The sequence below is a fragment of the Argentina silus genome (assembly GCF_951799395.1).
Source record: "Argentina silus genome assembly, chromosome: 5".
In the NCBI taxonomy this organism is placed as follows: domain Eukaryota; kingdom Metazoa; phylum Chordata; class Actinopteri; order Argentiniformes; family Argentinidae; genus Argentina; species Argentina silus.
In genome coordinates this window covers 16556822-16584321 of record NC_139659.1, presented here as the reverse complement: position 1 = coordinate 16584321, position 27500 = coordinate 16556822, and the positions used below count along the sequence as shown (strand labels likewise).

The window sequence follows — 27500 nt, the reverse complement described above, 5'->3', positions numbered from 1 at the left end:
CCCTCTGTCTCTGCCCTTCGTTTCTGCTTGCCCTAGCTGCCTGATGTACAGATATGGCCTCTTCCTGTGTGTGTGCGTGTGCGTGTGCGTCTGCATGTGCGTGTGCGTATGCGTGTGTCTGTTTGAAGCTGTGGCTGGGCTGTTTTAAACTGAATGTAGCCCCTCTGGGCTCCAGAGCCATTACACACAACAGCCCTCTGTTGATTGGCTGCATTCAGCTGCCAAAGTGGGAAATTGAGTTATTTCTGTAGCCAACAGGTAGCAATCACACCACATTCACCTTCTGTATCTCAGAGCTCCTCAGACACGCACACTCTCACGCACACACACACACAAACACACACACACACACACACACACACACACACACACACACACACACACACACACACATATACACACACATCCACACACACAAACACACACACATATGCATACCCACCAAACACAAACACACATTCTCATATTCTCATACACATCTCATTGATGTAACTGTTGTCATCCAACCACATACTACACAATGTTCTTGTCAATCCTCTAATCCACACTCAGAACCACACTTACAAAGCCAGTGCTGATCATAAAAGAAGGTCAGAGAACCCCTAAAAATCTGTTATCTTTTTATTTTGACAGGGGTCTGCACTTTGAGAAACTGATTTGTGCCGTTCTGAAGACCTATTTTTTAGCCTTGACATTGACAAAGAAGAGGTTAGCAGTTAGTGGTGACCCCTCTGCCATCATGTCAGAACGCTTGTGTGCTAAAAGCATCAACAAGGAATCCAACCCACACATCACACACACATACTATATCACATTCCACAAAACCCAACCCTTAGGCTACACACACACACACACACCAACACGCACGCACACACGCACGCACGCACACACACACACACACACACACACACACACACACACACACAGACACACACACACACACACAGACTCTCTCTCTCTCGCTCTGCCCACTCTAGTCCTCTCTAATTTCCCCAGACTGACAGAAAAGGAGCCCAGATAGAGGGTGGCCAGCCTGGTCAATACTGTAGCTTCTCCAGCTGGAGGAAATATGATCTGATGCCCCCTCTCTCTCTACGACCTGAGAGTGGATTAGAGGAGAGATGGAAAGAGAGAGAGATAGAGAGGGGGTAAACAGGGTATGATGTTGTTTGTGTCAGACAGTCGGCTCCAGCCAAAGCCCCTCTCTACTGTGTGTGTGTGTGTGTGTGTGTGTGTGTGTACACTATATTCCCGCAGTGAGATAGAGACAGAGAGACTGGGCTGGTTGAGGAAACGGCATCATTAGCAGAGGAACTGCCATAGAGCTGTGCTGTAGAAGCCATGCTGTGCCTGAGAGAAGAACGAACACCTACGCTGAAGCTGCACCATTGATCTCATCTCTCAAGGCTTGTCAGAGCTTAGAATGATGGTTTGTTGTTGTTCTACCAAGTAGGAGTTCCAGGCTAGGATTTGAGTTTGATTGATAGATTCAGATCAAGGGGTTTCGAATTTAGGCAACCTGAGGTAAGTAGTAAAGAGGTTATAGAGGTGGAAGGAGGGGGTACGTTGTTGTGATTGTATTGAACCCCTGAATAAAAGACTTAACCCCGATTTCATAGGAGAGGATTCCGACTCTGTTCTGTTTTAGTCGAGTGTTAGCCTACATTCTTGGAGCTTCAAAAATTGATAACATCAAAAGCAGCTGATGTTTGTCTGCGCCGTGTGACTGGAGATTGGTTGAAGTGTGAAATGGTCTGTCTGTAACTTATCACTCCTCCGGATTGGGTGCAGAGGGAGCACATGCTTTCAGATACGTACTGTTTATTTCTATATTATCTGAGGTACATCTGTAGACACCCCATGCTTATGTCTGATTAGTACACCAGGGGAGGCAAACGTGTTTGTTACCATTCCTCATTCCATTCAGTGTATTACAATGAGCCCATCCTCCGATTTCTACCTCCACCAGCCTCCCCTTCCTCTATCTAGCATAGCTGTATTGAGCATTTTGTAGACGACCCCTAGCGTTGAGCGAGGGTCTCAGCTGGCTAATCTCCTGTGAGCAGTAGCGGCCATTGATCTGAACAAACGAGCCCAGAGTTAATTATATGTAGCAATAGCTGTGTAATACACACTGGAGACAGGTCGTCATCTGCACTGAGTTATGACCGGGAGGATCAAACAGGAGTGCTCTTCATTTGGGCCACATAATCAGGCCACTTAGGCCCCTGTCCCAGTCCCCCATCTCCCTCCAGTAACTGCCGCTCCCGGCAGCCTGACTGGCACTGATCAATAAAGAAGCTAATGCTAATGCTAATGACCACATTAATAATGAATCATCATCTCCAGTGCCTCCCCGCCCCCCGCCCCTGACCAGTCATCTATTAATGGAACATATTGTAAAATCATTTCTGGGGGTAATGGCCAGTGAGAGGTGTGAAATGGCGTGCTGATGTCTCGGATCACCGGCTCCTGGAGAGCATGAGTCAGGGTGATGTACTGTACGTGTGTGACTGTCTCCTCTTGATAACAGAGCTGAATATCAATTCCTTGTGTGAAATTAATATAAATCAATGCAATGTGTAATTGTGTAATAGCCAGGTTATAGAGCTAAGCAAATGCAGGTACATTATATATCATATGATTAGATCACCAAACTGTTTCACTCGCTCTTTAACTCCTCCTGACTGAAATGGCTCCCCTTTGATCTCACTGCTAAGCTGAGATGTACAGTCGCCAAAGTCATAAAGGAGAATGAAAAGGAGCCACTGTTTCATGACGTTATCACCTCTCATATAGAAATACAGCATTGTACAGGGAAATTAAAAGTTACCAGCACCTCATGTTTTTGAGACTGTGTTGTTATTATACTGTTGTTATTATTACATTGAAGTTTATTTGAACATAACGCAGAACATAGGCTACATAAAATTTTATATATTTTATATCAATAAGTCAAAGACAAGAAATAGGCATACCACTAAATCAATAAAATAGGTATTAAATATGGTAGACAGTTCACCAGTATATAGACCAGACATATAGTAGTGATGAGCTGTGTCCTGCCTGTTCAGATTCAATCTGAATATGAAGCTAACAGGTTAGCTCTGGTGTAGAAAGCTCTGCTCAGAGGAAGCACTGGATTCACAGAGAGATGAATACATTACTGGACCCGCCATGCTTTTTGTGCCCATAGAGAATACAGACCACTTTATTGTTACCCCTATTGATTTCCTCTCTGCTACACTGTGTGTGATGTTCTCCTAATTTCTCAGCTATCCTTGACCCTTTCTCTCTCCCTCACACACACACGCCCACGCGCACACACGCACACACACACACGCACACACACACACACACACACACACACACACGCACACACGCACGCACACACACACACACACACACACACACACACACACACACACACACATACGTGCACACGCCTTCAGAATAGCGATTACCTCCCCATGCTCCTCTTTGCCTGTCGGCCACGGTAAATTTTGCATGAGTGCTAAGCCGGTGTGTCAGGCACCTGTGTGCTTTGTGCCTGTAAAGTAAAGAGGCAGCGTAAGTGTGCCAAACATGAAACAGTAAACAGTAAACAGCCATGTGTTTCTCCCTCTGCCCTCCCTCCACTTCTCCACCTCAGTAGACACAGATTAGAACACATGATTTTTAATGGATTGGCCTGCACTATATGGTGGAGTGTTGGTTATAAGGGGTTAATACCATCTACCATTTCCCACATATCTCACATGTCACACAACCCTTCCTACCCTTTCCTCAGCTAATAATAAAGTAGTTCAGGCTTCTGGCTGTTCTCTCAACTGGAAGAGGAAGTAGATAGAGATAGAAAAGAGGGATGGAGAGGCAGACAAGGTGACAGGACATCCAAGGAGAACAGGAGGAGAGCAGGAGGAAGCAGAGGAACACTCATCCAGTTAGCATAGACAATTATCATGGCACTCTGGTTCAGCCTGCTGTCTCTGCTCTAACCTCTCTCTCTCTCTCTCCCTCTCTCTCCCCCACTCTCTCTCTCTCTCTTATACACCATCAATAGTTAGTGTTAGAGTGACTAAGGTTGATACAGGAGAGGGACAGCTGTATAAATACTGTTCTGTATGGAGCCCAGATGATAAGTTACTCCTCTCACAGAACTCTCAGATCCTCCACCTCCATGCTGTCTAATCCTCTCAGTAATACATTAACACATAAAGGGATGAAGGGATGAGCAACGAAGGAATCAGCCATGATGCCGAGTGCCAAGTAGCCTGGCACCTCCGAGCCACACACACACACACACACACACACACACACGCGCGCACACACACACGCTTACAGCATCAGTCTAATCTGCCCTAGAGGGGCAGCTGTGGGTAGAGGCGTTTGTTTAGGGGCTGATTTGTTTGTTTGAGTCCTGGCACCCAGATGAGCAGTAATCAGAGGAGTTAGCAAACAGGATTGTGTTAGCCATGAAGCTTCCTGGGAATCCTCCCCCACAGCCCCAGACCCAAACAGCTCAATCCTACAGCACCAGAATCTGGGCCAGGACAACACACAAAGCACACAGCACACACCATGCCAAACAGCCTCAAGAAACAGCCATATTTGGATGGGGAAGACTGATTATGTGATGTGTTGCATCGGATAATTAAACTGTATTAAATCGCTGTATCAAACTGTGAAGCTTAGATTTGCGGTGTGCGATCGTACAGCCATGGATCTATCGGTATGGGATTAGTATCATAAACCTCCTCTCCTCTCCTCTCCTTTCCTCTCCCAGGTGTGAGAGGTTAGCATTGACATCTCTTATTGATGCTGTAGATTAGCAGTAATGCTAAACCTGTTTGTTAACTCTCTTCCCCACTCCTCTCTCCCCTGGGCTGATTGTGAGAGAGGACAGCATTGCATTTCACTTTATTATGCTATCAATTCCCTCAAATAGCTCTGCTTTGGCCCTGTATTCTGGCTGTGGTGTCTCTATTGTACAGGCCCCGTGTATTGACTCTTCCTCTCTCTCTCCCTCTCCCTCTCTCTTTCTCTCTCCATCTCTCCCTGTAGGGTTGGTGGTGCGGGAGGCCAGTATTGAGATCACCAGGCAGCAGGTGGAAGAGCTGTTTGGGCCAGAGGACTTCTGGTGCCAGTGTGTTGCCTGGAGCTCTGCAGGGACCACCAAGAGCCGAAAGGCCCACGTCCGCATCGCCTGTGAGTAACCCCTTATCCCCTCTCTCTGTCCTGTCCCCATCCCCTTCATGTCCTTACCCTGACCCCCCATCTCCCCCTGCCCTCCCCCACCAGCCCCCCAAACCCCCAGCCAAGAGGTGCTCCTACAGTCACTGAGAGCTCAGACACACTGTGCTGAATGTGGATTCTCTGCCAAAGAATGTTAGAGGGGCGCTGTGCTTCTCATCAACTTGGCTGCACCACTAAGTAAACATTTCAGAGCAAAATGAAGCTGATATTTAGTAATGATAGTGTAACTATCTTTAAACGCCTATTACGTTGTTGTTAAAAGCGAAAGTGGTATCATGTTCCTCAGGTTATCTTGACATAGAGGACGCTCGAATCATTCATTCAAATGTCAGATATGGGCAGATATACCTCTGATACTGTGTAGTTAGAAAGGCCTTACTCAGCGTTGGTGGCTTTCCTTTGATCTTGGGAGGGTAAAAAGCCTACAGAATCAATTCCGTTTCTTGTGTAGCAAATTTGAGAAACAGAGCTGAGACAAGGAGGCAGGGAGTGTTGCCGTGTACACTCAGCACAAAGGATAAAGTACATGGTTTTGCTAGTCTTTTCATCTCCTTTCCTGTTTGTTTTTTTTGTCAGTGGTCCTCAAATGGCTTTTGTTTATGATTGTGTTCCTCCTGCCAAGTAGGGAAAGAACACAAACAGGTTTTTTGGGAAACAATAACTGACGTTGCTGCCTCCATGATCATCATGTTTGCACTTGCAGTAAATCATTTTAACATTGGCCTGAGGGGATGCCAAAACGTGAGGGGAACTGAAAACTCAGAAGGGGAGACATAGAGAAATGCAGAGACGTACAGTAAGCCAACTGTCAAGTCTCTCTCTGTTATTGATTGATCATTTTTGCTTTCACTCTCCATCTCTCTGAATCACTGCCCCTATCCTCTCCCCTAACTTTGTTACCAGTGGAGTGTTGGGGTGATTATAGTGTCATAGAGGAGTACTGCGGTCAGTGGCATCTATTCCACCTTGAGTGACTTCTCGATCCTCTAATCAGATAGAGGGCTACTCTTGTCCCATCCACACCAGAGTCCAGTCTGTCAAATGACACAACAGCATTGTCACCAGTCCCGCCCATCCTGACTCAGGTCTCTGCTCTACTCCAAACAGACTCTCTGATGCGTAGCTCTTACATTGTCCCGTCCTCACTCCCTATGTGAGCTAAATCCACTGTGATGGCTGTCAGAGGAGCTGCCGCTATGGGTTACTTTTCGGTTAGCACTGCCACGATTACACTTTATTCTCTTAAAAAGAGCTTAGCTGGTGTCTCTGTAACTGCTTATCACCAGTACTCAGTTAACACCTGGTCTTCTCTCCTCAAGCCATTTCTAAATACAGTACATTGCATTTCTTTCCATTAAGCTCCTCATACATGACACACAACAACAACATTACCTTGAATGCATCAAATACATGATAGGAATAAAGTGCTCGGTGGGCTAATCGAAGAATAACATCAGAACTCCTCCCAGCAGCTCTCTCCTCCCCGCCCTACCTGCGTTGGTATGCCAGGGAAGAAGCCACAGAGAGAGCTGTTCTCTCCTCCGCCGTCTCCCACGCTGCGTCCCCCTGCTGCTCCACCCCACGTCATCAGCCGTGATCAGCAGCCTGCCAGGGCTAACCTTTCCCCTGCTCTTATCAGAATAGATCCCTCTTCCCCTCCCATTAGACTCTCCTGGATGGATTAGCCGACCTTCCTCTCATGTATTAGGCTCTTTCTCACAGGCTGCCTGGCAGGGCCCACCTCACACAGCTAGCCACAGCCACAGCCACGCTTGAGATTAATGGAACTGTAGGCCCCCCCTTCTCTTCCACAACAGATGGTTTAATCAGAGGCTAAGTATCACACAGCAATGATAAATAAAAGGGTGTGTTATGTAGTCGAACGGTGATCAATGTTAACACAGTAAAGAGAGAGTCGTAAAGGGGGTGCACTGTGGACCCAGGGTATTTTTTTCTTCTTCTCCGGTGTGATTTGTGGGGCTGTCGTGGAGAGGTTGTGTGTGTGTGTGTGTGTGTGTGTGTGTGTGTGTGTATGGACCTACCCATATAAACACATACAGTACACACACGCATACACACACTCAAATACACATAAAACGTATGGCCCTACCCATAAAAAGAACTAATACACACAACAAACCTTATTGATGCTACTGTGAGAATTAATTTTTTATTGTGTTATGATGCATACTGTACATCAAAGAATTCAAATAATGAACATCAATGCATTCATACAAATGCAAATGACAGTCTCTCAGCCAGCAACGTGGAATGACCTGAAAAAGACAAAAGTATGTTGCAGTTACAATGAATTGAATTCAAAATAGACATCCAATCCGAGCTGGTTTCCCTGTGTGTCAGAATAGTATGAGCCTTCAAATGTTCTCGGAGTATTGCCCTCTACACTCATACTGTACCTTTGTGTTTTCCTGACTGTTAGCCCTCCGATGAGTCCCAGGATCTTTCCTTGAGCATAGAGACATCTGATAGAGATAGAGAGAGACATGGGAAAGTGGGAAACATGATTGTTTATATCAGTGAGCGTTAAACACTGTACACTTTACATTCATGTTCATTTATTTAAATCAAGTGCCGAATGAATCAACCAATTGCTGAATCTACCAGAATCTATCAAACACTAGTCTAAACGCTCTCCTACCTTTGCACTGTGCTGGCTAGTGCTCTTCTGAGGACTCTGGTTCTTCACTCTCCTCCTTCTTGTCATCTTTGTGTTCTGTTTTCTCTCTCTCTCTCTGAGTCACTGATACCTTTCCTCTCCCTCTCACGTATCTTCTTCTCTTCATCGTTTTATTTGTATGATATCATTGCTTTCTTTCTCATTCGCTTAGTCATCTGTCATCCTATCACTGCTGACCTATCTTTTCATTCTACCTCTCTCTTTTTTTTCTTCGTTTCATTGGCTTTGAAACTTGCTATGCCGATCCGTCCGTTCCTTGTGATGTGTATAATTTGTCTCATCTTTCTTTTCTTCATCCCCCTCTTTCTCTCTTTCACTCTTGTGGTTAATTTGTTTCTCTGTCTCTTTGAGATCCTTACAAGTTGTCTTTTCTTCCCCACACGTCATGTTCTCTCCTTTTTGTTTGATGTTGTTTACATCAGTATCGTCATTTGCTGTCAATACTGCATGCCTGTATACCGTCTTTCGTTTCCAAGGCTATCTGTCATTCAGCCACTTCTCCTTTCTTTCCAGCCCCGACACTACCTCCTCAACTTTCTGCATTCTTATGAGACGTGCACGTCTTTCTCCTCTCCTCCTTTCCTTCCTTGCTTTCTTTCTTTTTATTTTCGATTTTCCTCTTGATCTCCTCAAACCACGTTCCCTGTGTTGTTCCTTCAGCTTCATCTTCCTCTTTTCTCCTTCCTCCTCTTTCATTATTGCCTCTTCATCTCTTGTTTTCCTCTCCTCCTCTCTCCTTTTGGTCTGCTGCATCATCTTCTCTAATTTAATCTGTCTCTCATCAGGCTCTCTTTTCATCTGTAGCTGTCTGTTCCTGGCTCCTTCCCTCTTTTGCACTATAATCTTATCTAGGAGTACTTCTCCTCTTCTTTCTCCTTTCTTGACGTCACAAGTTCTCCTCGGCCATCTAAGAGGCTTTTGCAGCATATTTTTCTTTTTTGCTTCCATCTCTCCTTTTCCCTCCTTCCTCTCTTCTACCTCCTTCCACTCCTCTGCCCTCGGGATTTCTTTTTCGTCCCTGATCCAGTCTTTCAATCCAAATCCTTCCATTTCGTATATCTCCTCCTTTCTCATCCTCTGGGTCACCATCACGTTCTTGCTCTTTTTCTGCTCTTCCATCTCTCTCTCTGGAACCCACACTCTCTTCTCCTCCATCAGCAACTTTCCCTCCATCTCCCAGGTCTCCTCCAGTTTTCCTCCTCCCTCTTCCTTCCTCATCCTCTGCCCAATCTCCCACTCCTCTCTCTCCTCCTTTCTCCTCTCCTCTTCCACCATCCTCCACTGTTTCTCCATCACCCACTCTGCCTCCATCCTCATCTTCTCTGTTTCTATCTTTCTCTTCTCCTTCTCCAGCCTCTTCCACTCCTCTCTCCCTGTCTCTCCATTCCGCCTCATGTCTTTCTCTATGAGCTGGACCTTGAGTTCGTCTTCTCTCATCACTAGTTTGCGAACTTTCTGCAGCTTTCTCTCCACCCAGGTGCGCTGCTTTAGCAGGCCTACTTCCAGACTGACTCGCCAGTCACCCTGACTAACAGTTCTCCACATCTCCATAATGAATGCTTGATAGAAAAGGGAGAGAGTCTTGAAGGTTAACACATTGCTAGTAAAGGAAAACAATCATTGACTAGGCCACATCCCATGACAACCCTTGTGATGTCACTTACAGTGTTACATCCACTGTCTCTATTACCATGGCACCCACGTTTCACTGCTCATTGTGACATCATGTATTGTAACCATGCCAACCTGGTTGGCAAACACAACTTTCAATATAGCCATTTATTAGTATGCACTACACACAATTTATTATAGCCATGCAATTGTACAGTACTATACATACACAAATACCTATACACTTTAATCATTAATGCATACATTCTAATAGCTCTAGCAATATTTTATATTTTATAAGTATATACAGCTGCGTACCAACAAATGTGTTACCAAATGTGAAAATATGCTTGATTTTATGCTATACACTCATACTGTAATAAATGTCAAACCAATCAATTGAAATTAAATTACCTTAAATGAACAGAAATCCAGATACTTTAGTCAAAAGAGAGACATGAATAAACTGCACTTTACTTTAAGTATCTATTTGGCTCTGGAAATATACATTTGAGAAAAAATATTCAGGATATACAAATTAAATATATGAATTGGCAACTGTATGTACTGTGAGTCATTTTTTAGACCATTTCATTCCAGTACTTACCACTTCTCTGTCTTTCTCCAACTGCCTGCCTGCTGGAATGTTCTCCTACCCAAAACTCTTATCTTCATTGGAACCCTTTTATGACATCATCCTGCATTATTACATCACTCTAAGCTAGCGCATCCAAATCACCAACAATGCCATATACCCCGAACAATATATTTAGTTTTGAACATCTGATGGAATACAAGGTTAACATGGGTTTCAATGGAGAAACATGCTTTTTGGCACCAGCCAGTCCCCATAGTCATGTATAGCCGGCTTCAAAATCTCAATGCAGGATTGCTCCCCTGGCACATGTTTCCTGTTTGAAATGAGGTGACGGATGCTGATGCGCTCTTAAACACAGGTTGACATTGATTCTTATAAGCCAGTGAATTACCTGACCCCACCTCCATCTCCATAGCTATTCTGAGTGACTGGAGGGGAGTGAAAAGAGAAAAGTGGGCTGTTCAAGGGGGGACTATCTCCTATATGGACTCTGCTGCTCCTCTCAATTGGCACCACATACATAAAAAAGAGCGATTACAAAGAAGAGATGATGTGGGTTTTTTTTAGGTCTTAGTATGTGATTCATAGTGACATTCTTTACTTCCCGTGACTTTCTCAGTGTCTCCATTCTTGAATCACTGGAGTAATTACTCATCGAGGGCCCTTATTCTATAACACATTAAATGAAATTAACCTCTCTGAAAACCAACAAAAAAATGCCCCTAAAATGACCTACAGAATTAAATCTGTTATAAGACACTTAAAGCTGAATTGTTGAGTGTTTGCGGCCTTGTTATTTTGCGCATACTTGTAAAAACTCACATTCATCTCATGAAGTTTCACCTTGGTAATTCTCTGCAGTTGCCAGTCCTAGTTTACATCTGCACAAGGACTTTATTGGTTTATTAAGAGAGGGAGAAAATGCGTCAAAATAACCCATAACTCTGAGACTTATGTAATTTAGCATGACAAGTAGCCAAACACATCCACTTAGGTGTAATAGCAGTCAGATGTGTGGCTATCTGGGGCCTAGGGAGGCTGAGGTATTTCTGTGGTGAATGGGGAATGGTGCAAGTCCCACAGGAATGTCTACTCAGCCTTATACCCACCCCTGCTGTGTTCCACAACGCCTTAGAGGAGAGAGGGAGGGAGGGAAGGAGGGAAGGAGGAGACTATGGAGGGAGGGATGGAGGGAGTGGAACATGGAGCGGAAAGACTTGGTTCAAAAATAAAACTCAGAAGCTATACCTATTTCTCTCTCTCTCTCTCTTTGTGATGAAGACACCACACTGCTCTGCCTCCGATGATTCCCCAAAGCTACACTGAATGTGTTCCTTCGGTCCTATATCCAATCTTTTAATTTCATAGCTGAGCTTTATGGAAATTGCTTTCAATACAAACTTTACATTCCAGCCTTTTGCAATACCATGTTATTAGCATACAACCCCCGAAGACATACATACGGTTGAAGTGAATCTTATCTGCTCATAAAATTTGTATTTTAAGGTTATTTTCTGGCTACAGCTGATATGATTTTTCTGTAGTGCAGGGTTTCTGAGTCTGATGATGTCTTTTGTAATGACATCTCAGCTGTTCCTGTAGGGGATTTGAAAAAGAGAGCTTCTGTTCCACTAAGACACCTCTCTCTCATAGCCCTCAAACAGAGAGGACATGGTACAACTAACACAGATTTAACATCAAACATTACATTTTCAACCTTCACACTTAAGGTGGGCAGATATTGTAGGTAGGATACAGGGAAACAGATGTAAACGAGAGCTTCCTTGGCTCATGATGACTGTTTGCTTTCGATCTCTGCGGCGCCAACTCTCTGTCACCGACTTAAGTAAGACTTTTAAGAGGGTGAATACTCACAAAGCAGCCAGCCCAGACGGCGTTCCAGGCCATGCCCTCAGCATGCGCTGACCAGCTGGCAGCCGTCTTTATGGACATAATCAACCTTTCCCTGTCCCAGTCTGTAGTCCGCACCTGTTTTAAGGTGACCACCATTGTTGCTGTGCCCAAAAAGTCCAAGGTAACCTGCCTAAATGACTATTGCCCCAACGCACTCACGTCTGTCATCATGAAGGACTTTGAGAGGCTGGTCAAGACCCACATCAAATTCACATTACCTGACACACCCATTCCATGTCTGAGGAAGGCCTAGAAGATCATCAAAGACCGCAGCCACCCCAGCCACACTCTGTTCTCTCCACTACTGTTTGGCAAATGGTACCAGAGCATCCGGTCTTAGACCAACAGGTTCAGTTCAAAGACTTCTTAACTGATACCAGCTGCCTGCCCAGCAGCACCTGCACTAGAGACAATCTGCATTAAAGACAAACATTTGCACTCACCCCTGAACATAACTACACACACACACCACACACACACACACACACACACTTCACTGTTGTTATTATTATTATTCTTGATTGTATTGTATTACTCTATTTTGTTTTATTCCTATCCCTTATGTCATTGCACTGTTGAGAGAGAGCTCGTAATAAGCATTTCATTGTACCATTTATCCTGTGCATATGATAAATACACTTTCATTAAATGTTTATTTGATAGAAATGGATGAAAAGTTAGACCTCTAAATAGTCCCCAAGTTATTTCATATGACAGTATTCTACCAGGGGCTGTACCATCAACTCAGCCACACCGATGCTGATCTGAATCATGACTCTACCTTCTCTTTCAATGTTCAGTGTCAAGGCATACCTGCTGTGCAAAATCACAACTTCCCCCCCTACGCTCTAAAATCCTAAAATCCTCCCCCTACCCTCTATCTTCACCATATGTGTCAACAGAAGGTTCATACGTTGAAGAGCTGTTGTGTGGTATACTGCAGAGATGGGCATCTACATTGGTGCTCTCAGTTGCCCACCACTCTGTACGGGCATATGTGACATACCTCTCTCGGGCTGCTATGGAGATGAAAAGACCATTCCCTAACCGACTTGGATGACGTTTTGCGAAACATTCATAAAATCTGTTTCACTCTCCATCTGTTGGTGCTTACATTTTTTGATCTGCATCTCAGTAGATCCTCTTTCCTCCAGAATTCAAATGCTAAAGCCATTTTAAGACCATAAATCGCTATTTTACGCTTTTACTCACAATGGCTATAGCAGCCCTATGTTGTGAACGTTATGGCATTCCATAATGACAGATTTAGGGAGAATCTGCCAAAGTCTGTTTTACTAAGTAAAACCCTGACCTGCCTCACTAGGGTTGTTCCCATGGATACTGAGAGAGAGTCGGAACTGAGAGTCATAACTGATGTCCAGGTGTTCTGACCCAAACGATTAAGGAAGAACCAGTGAGTGGGACAAGAGTCTACAGTACTTTGAAAGACTCTTACATGTACAGTACGCATGTTTCTTTATCCACCCTTGCTACCCTCCTTCATCAAGACCCTCTAGGACTGTCCATCACTAGCCTACAGGATAACCGCTGTCTCATCTGTCTCGTCTGATTCCCAACATAGATCGCACTTTATACTTTATATGTGAATGTGTGTGAACTTCACTTGAGAGTTCATAGTGTGTACTTACAGAGGAGATATCATTTTCAGCTCGGCTTGCCTCTCCCCTCAGGCTTTCTTGCCTTTGTAAGCAGGGCTGGTCCATGCTTGGTTTAACAGTGATAGTCAGAATTGGGTTCATGTCAGATCCTCTTGCCCATTCTCAGGGATTATAGACTGTGTCAGGGAGTTACTGTGGGTGCACACCATGACTGTGTGTGTGTGTGTGTGTGTACTATTCAATCAAAACTGGGAACTGGATTTTGAACATTTGAGTTAATCTACAATACTCAACATGTTAACTGTGTGAAACTCAACTGATAATGAATGCTGTGCAGGAAAAATATTATTTTCTACTTTTCTGTAGTGTAAACCTGGTTAGTATTTGATTAAAGGGCCGCTCTGCCAGTGTACCATGGATAAAGAGCAGAACAGGGATGTTGCAGGTTGTGGAAAGTGCTGTCACTGGAGTTTGGGTGTAAGTGTGCATATTTGTTGCTCCAGTGACTCTGTTCTCTGGCAGTGCTACTGCTCTCCTCCTCCTCTCCTTCTCTCCCCCGCACACAAAAACCTCTCAACCCCTTCCCCCTCCTCTCCTCTCCTCTCCTCTTCCCTTCTCTCCCCTCCCTCCTCCTCTACTCCTCTCGTACTCTCCCCTGCACAAACAAACCTCTCAACCCCTCCTCTCTTCTCCTCTACCCTTTTTTCTCCCCTCCTCTTCTCTACCTCTCCTCTCCTCTTCTCTCCTTCACCTCTCCTCTCCTCTCCTCTCCTCTCCTCTCCTCTCCTCTCCTCTTCTCTTCTTCACCTCCCCTCCCCTCCCTTCCCCTCCCCTCCCCTCCTCTCTGTATTATACTATTGCTACTGCTCCTCTTGTCAGCCCGTGTCCCTGCAGGTGATGATATATGTCTAATGAGCCCAAGGTTCCAGTGTAGCATGACGCTGGCTCTCTGTAATTCTGCCCCCCCACCCCCCTGTCAGCCTTCGCTGTCTCTGCCCTGCCCCACTCCATCAGGATCACACACTGCAGGAGAAATATTGGCTTTTTATTAGACGAGGGAGAATGATCCCTCTCTCCTCTCCTCCACCTCATGTTCGGCAGGGTCTCTGTCTGTAAGCTGAGCGGTCTGGCTCCATCTCTCACCCGGCAGCTCCTAGGCCTCCTGCCAAACTGGATGTGTTAGCTCTGCACCGAGAGTCGTGTTATATAATGTTGATTTATGGTTTGTTTATTTGTATTTTTCCCGCAGATCTCAGGAAAACGTTTGACCAGGAGCCTCTGGGAAAGGAAGTGTCAATGGAACAGGAAGTGCTTCTTCAGTGCCGCCCACCAGAAGGGATGCCTGCTGCTGAGGTAGGGAGAGGATGTTTGTGAATACGAGGATGAATCAATAGTGTCAACCTACGCTGGGTTTCATCGTTCCATCATGGAGTGAGCTATGGACTCTGTGCTCAAAATGAATACAAGTTATGTAGAGTATATAACCGTAAGCTTCACATGCGCTTACCAGGCTCCCCTGGAAATGCACAAGTTTGTCCCAGCTGTAGATGGAGCTGAGCAGCGCCTGAAGCCATGGCCCCATAATGTCATCTACACTGGGACCTGGTGTGTTTACAGAGTCCTCCTCCGCCCCGGCAGATGGCAACTTCCCTCTCCTCTCTCCTGGTCTTGACTAATAGAGCTGGCTCTGCTGTCGACATGACAAAGCAAAAAGACTTACAACTCTTACCACAACAAATTCTTTCCGACCTTATTGTGTCCCCTTTTAACCACAGACACAGTCAGAGGAAATCCTTCAACTGCACTTCCTTACGGGGGAGATTAACCAAATGAATCGGCCGATTTGAGGAGGCGGGGGTTTAGCACGAGAGCTGCAGGGACTGTTTTGAGCTCGCTTCATCCCACAGAAATACCACCGTTCTGTATGTGTCATAGCTACCACCCTGAGCTTAGTTTAAGTATAATCTATGTTGCACTTTTTGCTACTGCCAGTATTTAAATTACCATGCCATACTGTGCTTGTTCAGTTAATTGCATTAGCTTATTCATATATATATATATATATCATCATTCTATGTTGTTTCTCCAGCATTTAGTGCACTTTTTTACAATATGCTTGTCTCAGACATTCTTTCCCATATTACTGAATATTTCCTTCATGGTCTAATGCAGAGATAAACACTGCTTTACAAGTGCTGGGTTGCCGACGGTGCTATTCAATCCTATGTTATGAGTATTCCCTGAAGGTTAGCTAGTCATCAGAATTTTGGCAGGGCAGGGAAACATGTAGTTATCTGCAAAGTTAGGAAATACAGGCAGAGCAACTAAACAGCACTTCTACTGTATGTGCAAACTGTCCCTCAACTAGGAGCCCCTCCCGGCCTGACATCCTCTCCATTCTACAAATGAACAATGTTGTGGCAGAATTCAATGGCTTGAGTTAAGATTGCAGCATCATAGATAGAATGAGGGAGGATGAAAGGGAGAGGGATAAAGGTAGAGAGAGAGGTAGAGAGAGAGAGGTAGAGAGAGAGAGGTAGAGAGAGGTAGAGAGAATGAGAGTGTGCTTTGGCTGCTTTTGGGGGATGAACTCTGAATAGGCCCTCACGGCCGCGTCTGACCCGGAAAAACTGATTTAAGTGAGTGGAACTGGACTGCCTTTATCCCTGGTGAAAAGTGCTGACAGACTTAACGGAGGGAACTTTGGGCCAGGCCAGCTCTCTAAAACTACCACTCTATAGCCCAAGTCACATTTGTTCCTCTAATAAGCTTTTCTCTGATGGTGATTCTATTTCAGTACCGTTTGTCAGAGGTAGCCACTGATTGGCTCCGTCAGATAATTAAGACCCAATTGGAGCACAGTAACGATACACCTGTGTGCTCCCCAGGACATGGGGTTGCTGTGGCAACACAGCTGTGCCCCGGTGGGGCAGAGATGATCACTGTCATCATGTATATACTGTAGGAACACAAGCTTTGAATTGAAAGTTGAATTGACAGATTTATTTTGTGGGTATTTAATGATTCAATGGGGGGTAACCGTAGGGGGGTGGATATTGGTGTGTGACAGATTCTATACCTTTCCCCTCTCCCGCTGCCCACTATAATCAGCCTAGAAGAGCAGGTGTGTATACTGTACCTCTGCATGTGGGTAGAGGCAGGCATCCAATGGCATTAATTACTCACACTTACCTCACTTCTAAAGTAAAGACACCAGCCCTTTATAGTCAGTCTCCCCATTCCCACACTTATTTTTCTTCTTTTCTGAAGTCAAACACAGCTGTTCCAGAGAAAAGAGACTCTCATACAGATCCTGAGAGCGTTTTTCCTTCTCAGTGTGTCAGGCATTTTCTCACACACAAACGCTTTGGAGAGCAGGCTAGGGAAAAACAGATGGGCAGAGTCTGTGGTTGCATATGCATCTGCAGAAATATGTAACAGTCACCGCAAAGGAAAGATCTGTTGTATTTCACCCACAGTAAAACAGAAAGGCTCGGAGAGGGACAAGAGTTGTTGAGGTTTGGTGGGTTTGGATCGAGTGGGTTGTTGTCAGTACTCCAGTGGGATGTCACTTCTCTCTGTGGCTCTTTTGCTGGCTGTGCCCAGAAAGGGAGAGTCTGCCAGGCTGGCAGGCTGGAGCGGCAGGCAGGCTGGCCTGGCAGGCAGGCAGGCAGGCAGGCAGGCAGGCAGGCAGGCAGGCAGGCAGACTGGCAGGCTGTGGCCGTGTCAAAGTGCCCATGTCTTACAGCACTACGCTAAATCACTTAGATGGATTCTCATGGATCCGGTCCTCTTCAGAAAGGTTCAGTTGAAGAGCTGCTCTTTCCATGACAACGATTCACATCACATTACAAACAGTAGACTGTTCTCAGAACATGCCTGCTCAAACACACACACACACACACACACACATACACACACACACACACACACATACACACACATGCATGCTTACACGCATGCACACACACACACACACACACACACACACACACACATACACACACACACACACACACACAGATAATAACTGCTATTGCCTTCCGGATTATGGGAGCAGTTGTAGTCTTCTCTGACGATACAGTCTGACCAGACCTTGATTACAGTGTAGAAGGTCACTGAAAGTTCAGTTAGCTACTGTACTGGCAATTTAAAAAACACTACAGTATTATCTCCACAACTCCCTGGAGAATGATGCATGTTTGCTGCTGAGCAATCCTTCCATCATGCTGTCTAAAAAGGGATTATCAACATTGTATCCTGCCGATCATAATTACAGCGACTTTATTATAAGCTGAGATTACACGGGGACCCCTTCAGATAACATTTCCCAATATCACTTTGGTTCCATGTTTTTTTCTTTGTCTGTCTCCTTTCCAAACCATTGGAATGATGTGGTAATGAGGGAAGTAATCCTGAGGGGGATTTTGTACTGTCGTTTGATAATACATGTTGGTAAAAACACGGTGCACAGCTGCTCTGATAACAGGTATTCAATCATAGGTCTGCAATTCCTATCTGACAGGTGACTGTTTTTCAATACGGTGGATGTGAAACCGTCGTGAAAAGAATCAATATTCATGTAATGCTAGAGAAACTGTATTCTTCTTGTGTGAAAGAAACAGATGAGAGGTTAGATATATTTCATCACGGATCATTCATACAACACATATTAACTGATAGTCCCAGCAACACACACACATATACTATACACACATTCCCATTCTTTCTCTCTCTCACTTTATGTCCCACTCCCTCTCTCTCTTTCTCCAACACACACACACATACATACACACACACACACACACACACACACACACACACACACAAAGAAAACAAGCAGCAGACATTTATTTTGGCTCTCCTGGCCAACATTACGAATGGAGCTTTGGCCTGAAAGCACTGAAATACTGGGACTGAGGTTTCTGAAATAGCACAGCAGTTGAGTCACTTGAATGAGTCTTATAATCTGAATACATTAGACACAGACCAGCCATACCAAGAAGTCCTTGTTACATATGTTTCCATCCATATTCCATCCATATTTAATACTCTTAATCAAGTACAGAGGGAAAATGTAACCAGATAGGATATTCTTGGGAGAGCAGTGATTTGTTGAAGGAGACTATTCCTCACTGTTTCTGAAGCTTACTGAACTCTGGCCACAGATTGAGAGAGAGAGAGAGAGAGAGGGAGAGGAGGACGGAGGGAGGGAGGGAGAGAGGGAGAGCGAGGGAGCGAGGGAGGGACAGCGAAAAAAGACCAAAAGCAAGGTAGGGGGATAAAGACAGAGATGGAGAGAAAGGCCTTTCTGGCCACCCCATGAGGAACCTTCCCTTTCATTACCTCCATGAAGCTCTTTTATCCAACCCCATAGGGCCAGCATACAAGTGACAGCCAGTCGCCTCTTTTCACACCAGAATATGGGGCCAGCTCATAAAATGGACTTAAATCTGCCTTGTGAAAGAATGCAGCTTTATCTCTGCTCTCTCCTTTCTTCTCTTGTGCCCTCCGTCTCTCTCTCCACTTCAGAGCACTTGTCACAGCTCTGAGATAAAGACAAGGGTTCAGAGGTGACGGTAGCCGAGGGAGCTGCTGAGCCTGTTGCCATGGGAGCAGAGTTTTAATTCAGGCAACTCCTCCGTCTGCCGGGGTCCTGCAGTGTTATCATGGGTAACGAGTCCTTGGTGCTCTGCGGGGAAGAGGCCTTTGTCATGCGTAAGTCCAAGCAGATTTACAGAGCAGAGCACAGAGCAGAGAAGGCAGGGGAACTTGACGACTACATATTCTCTCAACCATAGAAGCATGGCGAAGAATTGTTGTTGGGATATAATGCTGGAGAAGTTATGTATCAGAGATCCATTATCTGCTTGTAGGTCATCCGAAGGTTTCAATCAACAATGTTTTTTTTTTTTTTGTCTTTCATTTAGTATTGTTTTTTTTTAACACATTTGCTCACAATCGGTCGCATTGCATACCTGTATTGCTATGGTGAAATGAATCAACGCAGATGGTTTTCACAGTGTTATTTTATATGTTTCAGTGTTATTTTATGTTTCAGGGTAGAAATACATGAACCCTCTGCGTTCTGGTTCACTGCACAACTCCGGTGTCCATGTGTTCTCACATGCTGTGTAAATGCCAGAATTGAAGTTGATTTTTAGCCCCAGTCCCACTTAACAGGGGAGGTCAGGGTGTAAAGTACACATCAACTTGTCGGGTCACCTTGTCAGAGCATGGCAAAGTGCTTCCTCCCAGTGGAGGAGTAGAGGGGAGGGTGTCAACAGTAAAAGCACTTTTGAGCGCTCAGTTGAACAGCAAGTGTGTGTTCATTAAGAGGTACCCAAGAGAGAGTGTGTGTCAGGAGGCCAGCCCCAATCCCTGCGGAACCAACCAATGACTGCCCTTCAGGCTCCCAGATGTCAATCATCTCGGTCGTGCTGCATGCTGCTGGGGATGATTCACCCTAATGACTCTAGCTCACTCTCTCTTCTCTTGCCCTCGGCTCTCACTCTCTCTCTTTCTCCATCTCTCCGAGCCATAGAGTCAAACCTTGACAAATATCCTTTTTCTTAAGCCTTGAATATAGTCTTTGTACAGTGTGTGTGTGTGTGTGTGTGTGTGTGTGTGTGTGTGAGAGAGAGAGAGAGAGAGAGAGTCTGTCACAACAGGGAGACAGGCCCTGGTGGATTCCTCCTGCTGTAAGCTAAACAAATGTCTGAGCAGCGCCAGAGCTGTGGGGTGCCTATTACACCTCTAGATGCATTATGGTCTGTCGTGTGTGTGTGTGTGTGTGTGTGTGTGTGTGTGTGTGTGTGTGTCACCTTCTCTCACCCACCCACCCATCCAAGACCTAGAGTGGGAATTATAGCTTTAAAATGTAACATAGTTCCTGTGACCCCTAGAGTAAGTTTTTACCTTGGCTACCACACAGAGACGACTCAACTCAGTTAAGATCGGTTAAGAATTCAGCTCCAAAGCATGAATATGTAGAAGACCACTATCACAACTACAGCATATCTTAATACTAGACAAACCTGTTAATGTCCCCGTGCATTCTGTGATATTAATATTTATACACATGATTTGGTACATATTTCCATATTTGTATTGTTGGTAGATGCAGAGCGTATGGGTTTGTGTCCAGCTGAGACGGACTTGAATAATCATGGTGTAACCTTTTTGTTATTTTCCAGGTGAGTGAGTAATTAGGGTCTCAAGTGGAGACATGTTGTATAGTAACAGTGAATGGAATTAATCACATTTAAGAGATGTTTGAGTCAGAGAGATTAGTCATGTGGAGAGGAAGCCGATCTTTTGATTATTATTCTGCAATATGATTCCAGTCTTTCCTAATACGTACAGTAGACACACACACACACACACACACACACACACACACACACACACACACACACCCCTTCTCAGTGCCCTATACATCTTACAGCAGGTTGTCTTGTATCGCAAAACAAATTAATATGTTGTACATTGGTCTAAACAGCATTCTACCAACACGTTATCATGACATGCTGTTGTAGCAGCCCATTGTAACATGAACACAACCAACCTGGGCATCTCCCCACGCTGTTAGGAGCCACAGTGACAGCTGAACTGACAGCAATAGGACAGCTCAGTCTGGGTGGCACACCGGCTACCACCACCCTGCAACAATTACAGCTAAAGACAACCCACTCTGACACAGCTGACCTCCACGGTCTCCTTCACCTCCACTGCTAATGAGAACATCTGTGCACACTGTCTCCTGCATGCGTGTGTGTGTGTGTGTGTGTGTGTGTATGTGTATGTGTATGTGTGTGTGTGTGTGTGTGTGTGTGTGTGTGTGTGTGTGTGTGTGTGTGTGTGTGTGTGTGTGTGTGTGTGTGTGTGTGTGTGTGTGCATATGTGCATGTGTGGGACCATTTGGGACTGTGTAGCCAGTAGCTAAGAGTACAGAATGTGCTATCTTTCTCAGCTCTACTTTATCTCTTTCTCCTATCTATCCTCTGCTTCTTTCTCCTTCTCACCTTGAGTCTGCTCCTCTATGTCTGACTTCTCCTCTGTTCTCCTGTTCCTCCTACTCCTGGCAGCAGCATCAATTTGTAGAGTGATCTTCAGGTGCTGCCCTCCTCAACTCCTTCTCTACGTCTCCTTCTCTACGTCTCCTTCTCTACGTCTCCTCCCCTCTCTTTATGACAGCTGACATGTGGCATTTTTGCCTTGTTAATGACCAGAGATGTGCCAATTACCTCCCCTGAATGTCTCCATAACAATCAGGCGGTAACAAGCTCAGAGCCTGTGTGTGTGTGTGTGTGTGTGTGTGTGTGTGTGTGTGTGTGTGTGTGTGTGTAGGTGGGATGATGGATGAATGGAAAAGAAGTAGATTGAGGAAACGAGATGGAACAGACAGCTGTGTGAGTGGGTGTGAGTGGAGATGTTAGCGTTATTTTGTTCACTCAAACTACGCCTCCACCATTTGTTATTGTTTGTCATTGTGTCTAGTGTGTGATTTTCTTTACTACGTCGCCTTGTGTGTAAATTCTAGTGATGAAGATGAGCAGTGACAGAAGACTGAGGCAGTCCTCACACATTCAAACACACACACACACACACACACACACACACACACTCCTCACACTCCTCATGAAGAGAGTTTTAACCTCCCATCTATCCCACTTTGTGTCCCGACCCCACCCCCATGCTAAAAAGCTCTTTTGTTAAATTTTTAATTACCCTCACTCATAAAACAGCTCTTAACTTCTGAACGCAGCACGTTTAGAGAGGCTGCCTCTCTGATTGGTGCAGAATTGGATAACCACCTCTTTGTGCTCACTGTCAATCTCCATTACAGGAAAAAAGGCTCTTCCCATTCCAACAGCCTGTGGTTTACACAGAAAATGTGTCATGATTGTTAGCAAAAATGTTTATCCAGTGACAGGTATGAGAATTTCATCACGTCTCTGACACACTTTCTCTTATTTGCATCACATTCATTTGTTTTATTTGAGCTTTGTTCAGTCACTTTTGTCAATCCATCAGTACACGCAGGGAACAGACAAAGAATGGTGATAGCACTAACAACTGTCAGCTCTTTGTTTCTGTCTATCCATAAATAAAAAACATTTCTTCAGCTTTGATCAGCTTGGCTTATTATATTTGTCAGCCTCATTCACTATTAAAAAGGCTGAATGGCTGTTCACTTGAGTGTGTTGTGAGGTGGGTTTGTATCAGCAGCACACAAAGGACCACACATACAGTACACACACACACACGCACACACACACCCACCCACCCACCCACACACTTACACACACACAGACACACACAGACACACAGACACACACACACACACACACACACGCACACACACACGCACAGCTTCCTGTTTGTGTGTTTTGTTTGCTTGTTTGCTTCAGTAAATGAAGTGATGCATATAATCACTTGTGCTAGCCTCCCGCCCTGTGGATTTATATGTAATCCTTATTGATTTATGCGGGTAGAATTTCATGATTACCATGGGCATTATGGCTATCATTATGTTGATTACTTTTTGGAGTTAATGCTCATCACATTGATACTCTGGAGACCTTTACTTCCATTGGTATGCATAGTGCATAGCATAACAGTAATTTTACCGGGAATATCATCAGCTATTTTGAGTCTTTTACTAGTTTGACCCGCTTTGAAACCACATGGGGAGAAGGGCACGCAAGGCTAACCCAGCATTCCGTGGGCCATTTGCAGAGTAATTTCCTCCTAATTCTTATTTAGTCACAACATTGTTTAACAGATGATCCAACCAAGATACTACTGTAAGATTGCGATGTCATCTACGAAAGCTAGAACCTGTCATACAGTAGTAGATGTTGCTCTGACTGTTGTCCATCATGACAGATGACAATATCAGCGTATGACATCAGCAACATTATCTCTCTGTTATTATCCATTAGATACATTGGTTCCTCTCGTTCCCAGTGGTTCAGACACACCCTTCATTTACTCTAGTTCAGAAGTGACTCACAGTCATCAGTGAAACACAATCATCTCAGGGATAAAATAAACATGTTTTTCTTTCAGTAGATATGAGGAGAGATTTGGGAGCCTGTGTTGTTTGTCATTCCCTCATGTCATAGTGATAAATGAAGATGATATCTATAGTATGGGAGTCCCAGAGACAAAGAGTGGGGGGGGGGGGGCGGAGGCATGTGGGGGCTCATCTCCTATGCGTTACGACTACAGTCGGGCTGGCTTAATTGCATTGTGGAGTGTGAGAGCGAGGCGTAATTTCCAGCAGAGGGAGGAATCCTACCCAACGCCAGCTCTGTGCGATTGATTTGGCTGATAAATGTTCATGGAGGAAAAAACACTCACACGCACCAAATCAGCAGAGAATATACAAGCTTCAGCTTCACACACAGTCTCCCCATTAAGCTGTGGGGATATTGTGTTGTTGTTCGGCACCTTGTCTGATGTGGATCTGTCACAGTGCATTTGTGTCTGTGGGCTAGTATGAGGTGTGTGTGAGACTGAGGGGGGGAGGGGGGGGGGGGATTTGAAGTCTGAGACAATTGAAGCTGCAGTGTTGAAAATGCGTCCTCCTACTCAGCCAAGCCTGGGTAGTGTTGTTGCAGGGTACGGGCCCAGCCAGGTAGCTCTGGTGAAGCATGACACGGATGGCATCCTCTTGATGCTCTGCCATCCTCAGACTCGGGAGATACCAGAGACGCCAGCGAGGCTTATAACTCACACGTATCACAATCTGTCCATCTCGTTTGAGGAGACAAGTCCAACACGACGCTGCTTTTAGAACAGTGGCAACAGCACAGCCCACCCCCACGCCTTATCACTAACATGCGGAACGCATCCGTTCTAAGAACAGCCACTCGCCTCTGCAGCGACTTTTGACCAGCCCCTGATGATTCTAGATCATATATCTTTCCCAGAGGTCCTTTACAATGGCCAGCAAAACACCCCCCCCCCCCTTATCTTTCGTAGCACTGCACCTTATCTCACATCAGCCGCTGCTCCTCAGCCGATAGCACAATGCACAGGAAGTCTGCTTGTTTAGCTCTCTGCTCTGAATGCATGGAGCACAGACAGCATGTCTCTCTGTAGAGAACAGAGAGAGGAGAGGAGAGAAGAGGGAGGGAGAGAAGAGAGAAGAGAGAAGCCTCAGAGTAAGCGTGTGAGGACCTGGGTCCTGTGAATCAGCCTCTGTCTGTTTGTCTGTGCAGACCGGACTCTCCCCCACGTTGAACACCAACGTTCACACCCGAGAGCTACAGTATAACACTTCTTCTTCTTTTCCTTTTTTTTTTTAAAGACTTGATTTACGGTCAAATAAAGGCTCCAAGCGGTCCCCTGTTCTCAGATATTACCACAAGTTCAATATCTGGATCATTGCAGAACGGAAACTCATAAGGAAAGGTCACAGAGCGTCTCAGCTCCAAGAATAACAGAGAGTTTCCTTCCTTCTCTGTCTGACAGGGGTTGAACAGTATTACTTTGTTCCGGGGAAATAAAAAGTGAACATGATAGCTATTGACTTTTTATAGAAAAGCCAGACCTGAGAGACATAAACAGTGGTGGTGTAATCCCGGAGTTGAGCTTTATTGAAAAGGTGAAGACAAAGAAGAAAGGCTCTCTTTACTGTGATTTATTCAAGAAAATCAGGTTAACTTGCTTGCTTGCTGCCACAGTTTGATGTCTGTTTTGCACTTGTTGATGTCTACTGTTTCTGTATTACAGAAGCATGACTTATGGTCTGTGTCTTTCTTTTTTTGCTCACTCACTCTCTCTCTCTTTCTTTCTCTCTCTCTCTCTCTCTCACATTCTCTCTCTCTTTCTGTCTCTCTCTCTCTCTCTCTCTCTCTCTCCCTCCAGGTGGAGTGGCTGAAGAACGAGGAGATTATTGACCCAGCGGACGACAGGAACTTCTACATCACCATAGACCATAATCTGATCATCAAGCAGGCCAGGCTGTCAGACACCGCCAACTACACCTGTGTGGCCAAGAACATCGTTGCCAAGAGACGGAGCACCACTGCAACAGTCATTGTCTATGGTAAACCTCAACTCAACCCTGTAGTATGACAATGAGATGACTGATACACATTCCCCGTCCCCTTCAGCCTGACCCAACATCCCCATGTCTCATAGTAACCTCTAGGGATGGTAAACAATAGCTACCTTTGGAGAAGACACACAAGCCATGCTAGAATGTTTGACATGCCTTCAACTGAACATGAAGAATATCCTAATCTCTTCGTCTGTGTAACGTGCGGTGCCCGTTTTGATAGCGCCTGGAGGTGTGCAAGTGTTCTGAGGGTCTTCTCTCACGGAACTGAACGAGACACTGACGTGCTAGAGGCTTTTTTAAGAAGAACCCCTGCTGTGCTTTCACACACAAACTGCTAAAATATCACCTTACACTGTTGCCGCAGCGGTGAAGCAATGGTGAAGAAAAGACTAAAAACAGACTCAACAAGTGACAAAGTCATGCCATCTGCTACAGCGCTTGTATACATTAGTTGAGTTGGTAGGAGAGTCTGAGTTGAGAGGCTAGACCTCTTTATCCTCCCCTGGGTTCTGATGGACCACTGGACCTCACTGTTCCACAGTCCCCTCAGAGGATTAGATCCGCATGACAGCAGCCATTCTACCATGCTATAGTGGAGTGAATTACCTGTCTGTCCACACGCACACACACACACTCAAACACACACACACTCACACATACACACACACACACACGTGTGCGCATACACACATTCACATACACATACACAAAGTCAGAGTCACACACACACACACACACACACACACACACACACACACACACATCCACAGTCACAGGTCTTTTTTTACCCTTGGAAAAAATGTGTGCCATGCCCAGTCAACCAGTAATGGCTGAAATAGTTATTAACTCCGTCATCAGCCTGTCAGTCTGGCTAATCATCAGCCAACAGACACTATATATCCCTAACGCCCTCCATTCCATCACACACACACACACACACACACACACACACGTACTGTACACGCACACATATGCAGAGAGCCAGACCCAGAGAATTGACAGAGGCTTGCAGGAATTGATGATGTCACCGGGGTCAGGTTTCAAATCTCCGTCTCCCTCATTGGCTCCCGTCTCTCCCCGTACAGCTCCTCTAAATCACGCACACTGGCTCTGCCGTGGAGGATTATGGGGATTATGGGGGCCTACATTATTGTTAGTGTCCTATTTGTTTATTTATATATTGTAGCTCTTGTTTCTGAAAGGGGAGAGCAGCATGTGTGGCTAAGAGGAGGCCAGTAAGGGGGCGATACAGAGCCACATAATGTGAAAGCAGACTTTGGGGACTTTGGGGACTGGGGTCGCCATCCCTGCTAGGCTTTTCAAGTCACTAATGCAGTCTGGGGGGACTGAAAGCGCAGGAAAACAGCTTTGATGTCGGCTCATCCTTAAGAGAATGCACCACAAGGCATTTTCTCTGCTTGGGTTGCCTCACTCCTCCACACACACACACACACACACACACACACACACACACACACACACACACACACACACACAAACAACACACACACACACACACACACACACACACAGCATTCTGAGAAAGGAAAGCAGAGCTCAGTCTGACAATGGTGATGAAAGCAGCAGGAGGGGAGAGAGAGAGAGAGAGAGAGAGAGAGAAGGAGAGAGAGAGTTTTCAGATTGGTCCCCTCATTAACAGAGAAGAGAGAGCAGACCAGTGGTTTTCCAGTTCCAACCACAACAAGGATTATGGGAATGGTCTGGGAG

General features: G+C 45.3%; 1 protein-coding gene across 1 annotated transcript in view; it reads left to right on the top strand.

Annotated features, from left to right (window-relative positions):
• Positions 1-27500, top strand: part of unc5cb (unc-5 netrin receptor Cb) — a gene marked incomplete at its 5' end in the record, with an annotated part of 107913 nt that overhangs the window by 59242 nt on the left and 21171 nt on the right. Inside the window, 3 exons of the mRNA XM_083670760.1 lie at positions 5065-5208; positions 14946-15049; positions 25577-25757. Of these exons, the coding sequence (XP_083526886.1) occupies positions 5065-5208; positions 14946-15049; positions 25577-25757 (429 nt within the window). The remainder of the gene's footprint in view (positions 1-5064; positions 5209-14945; positions 15050-25576; positions 25758-27500) is intronic.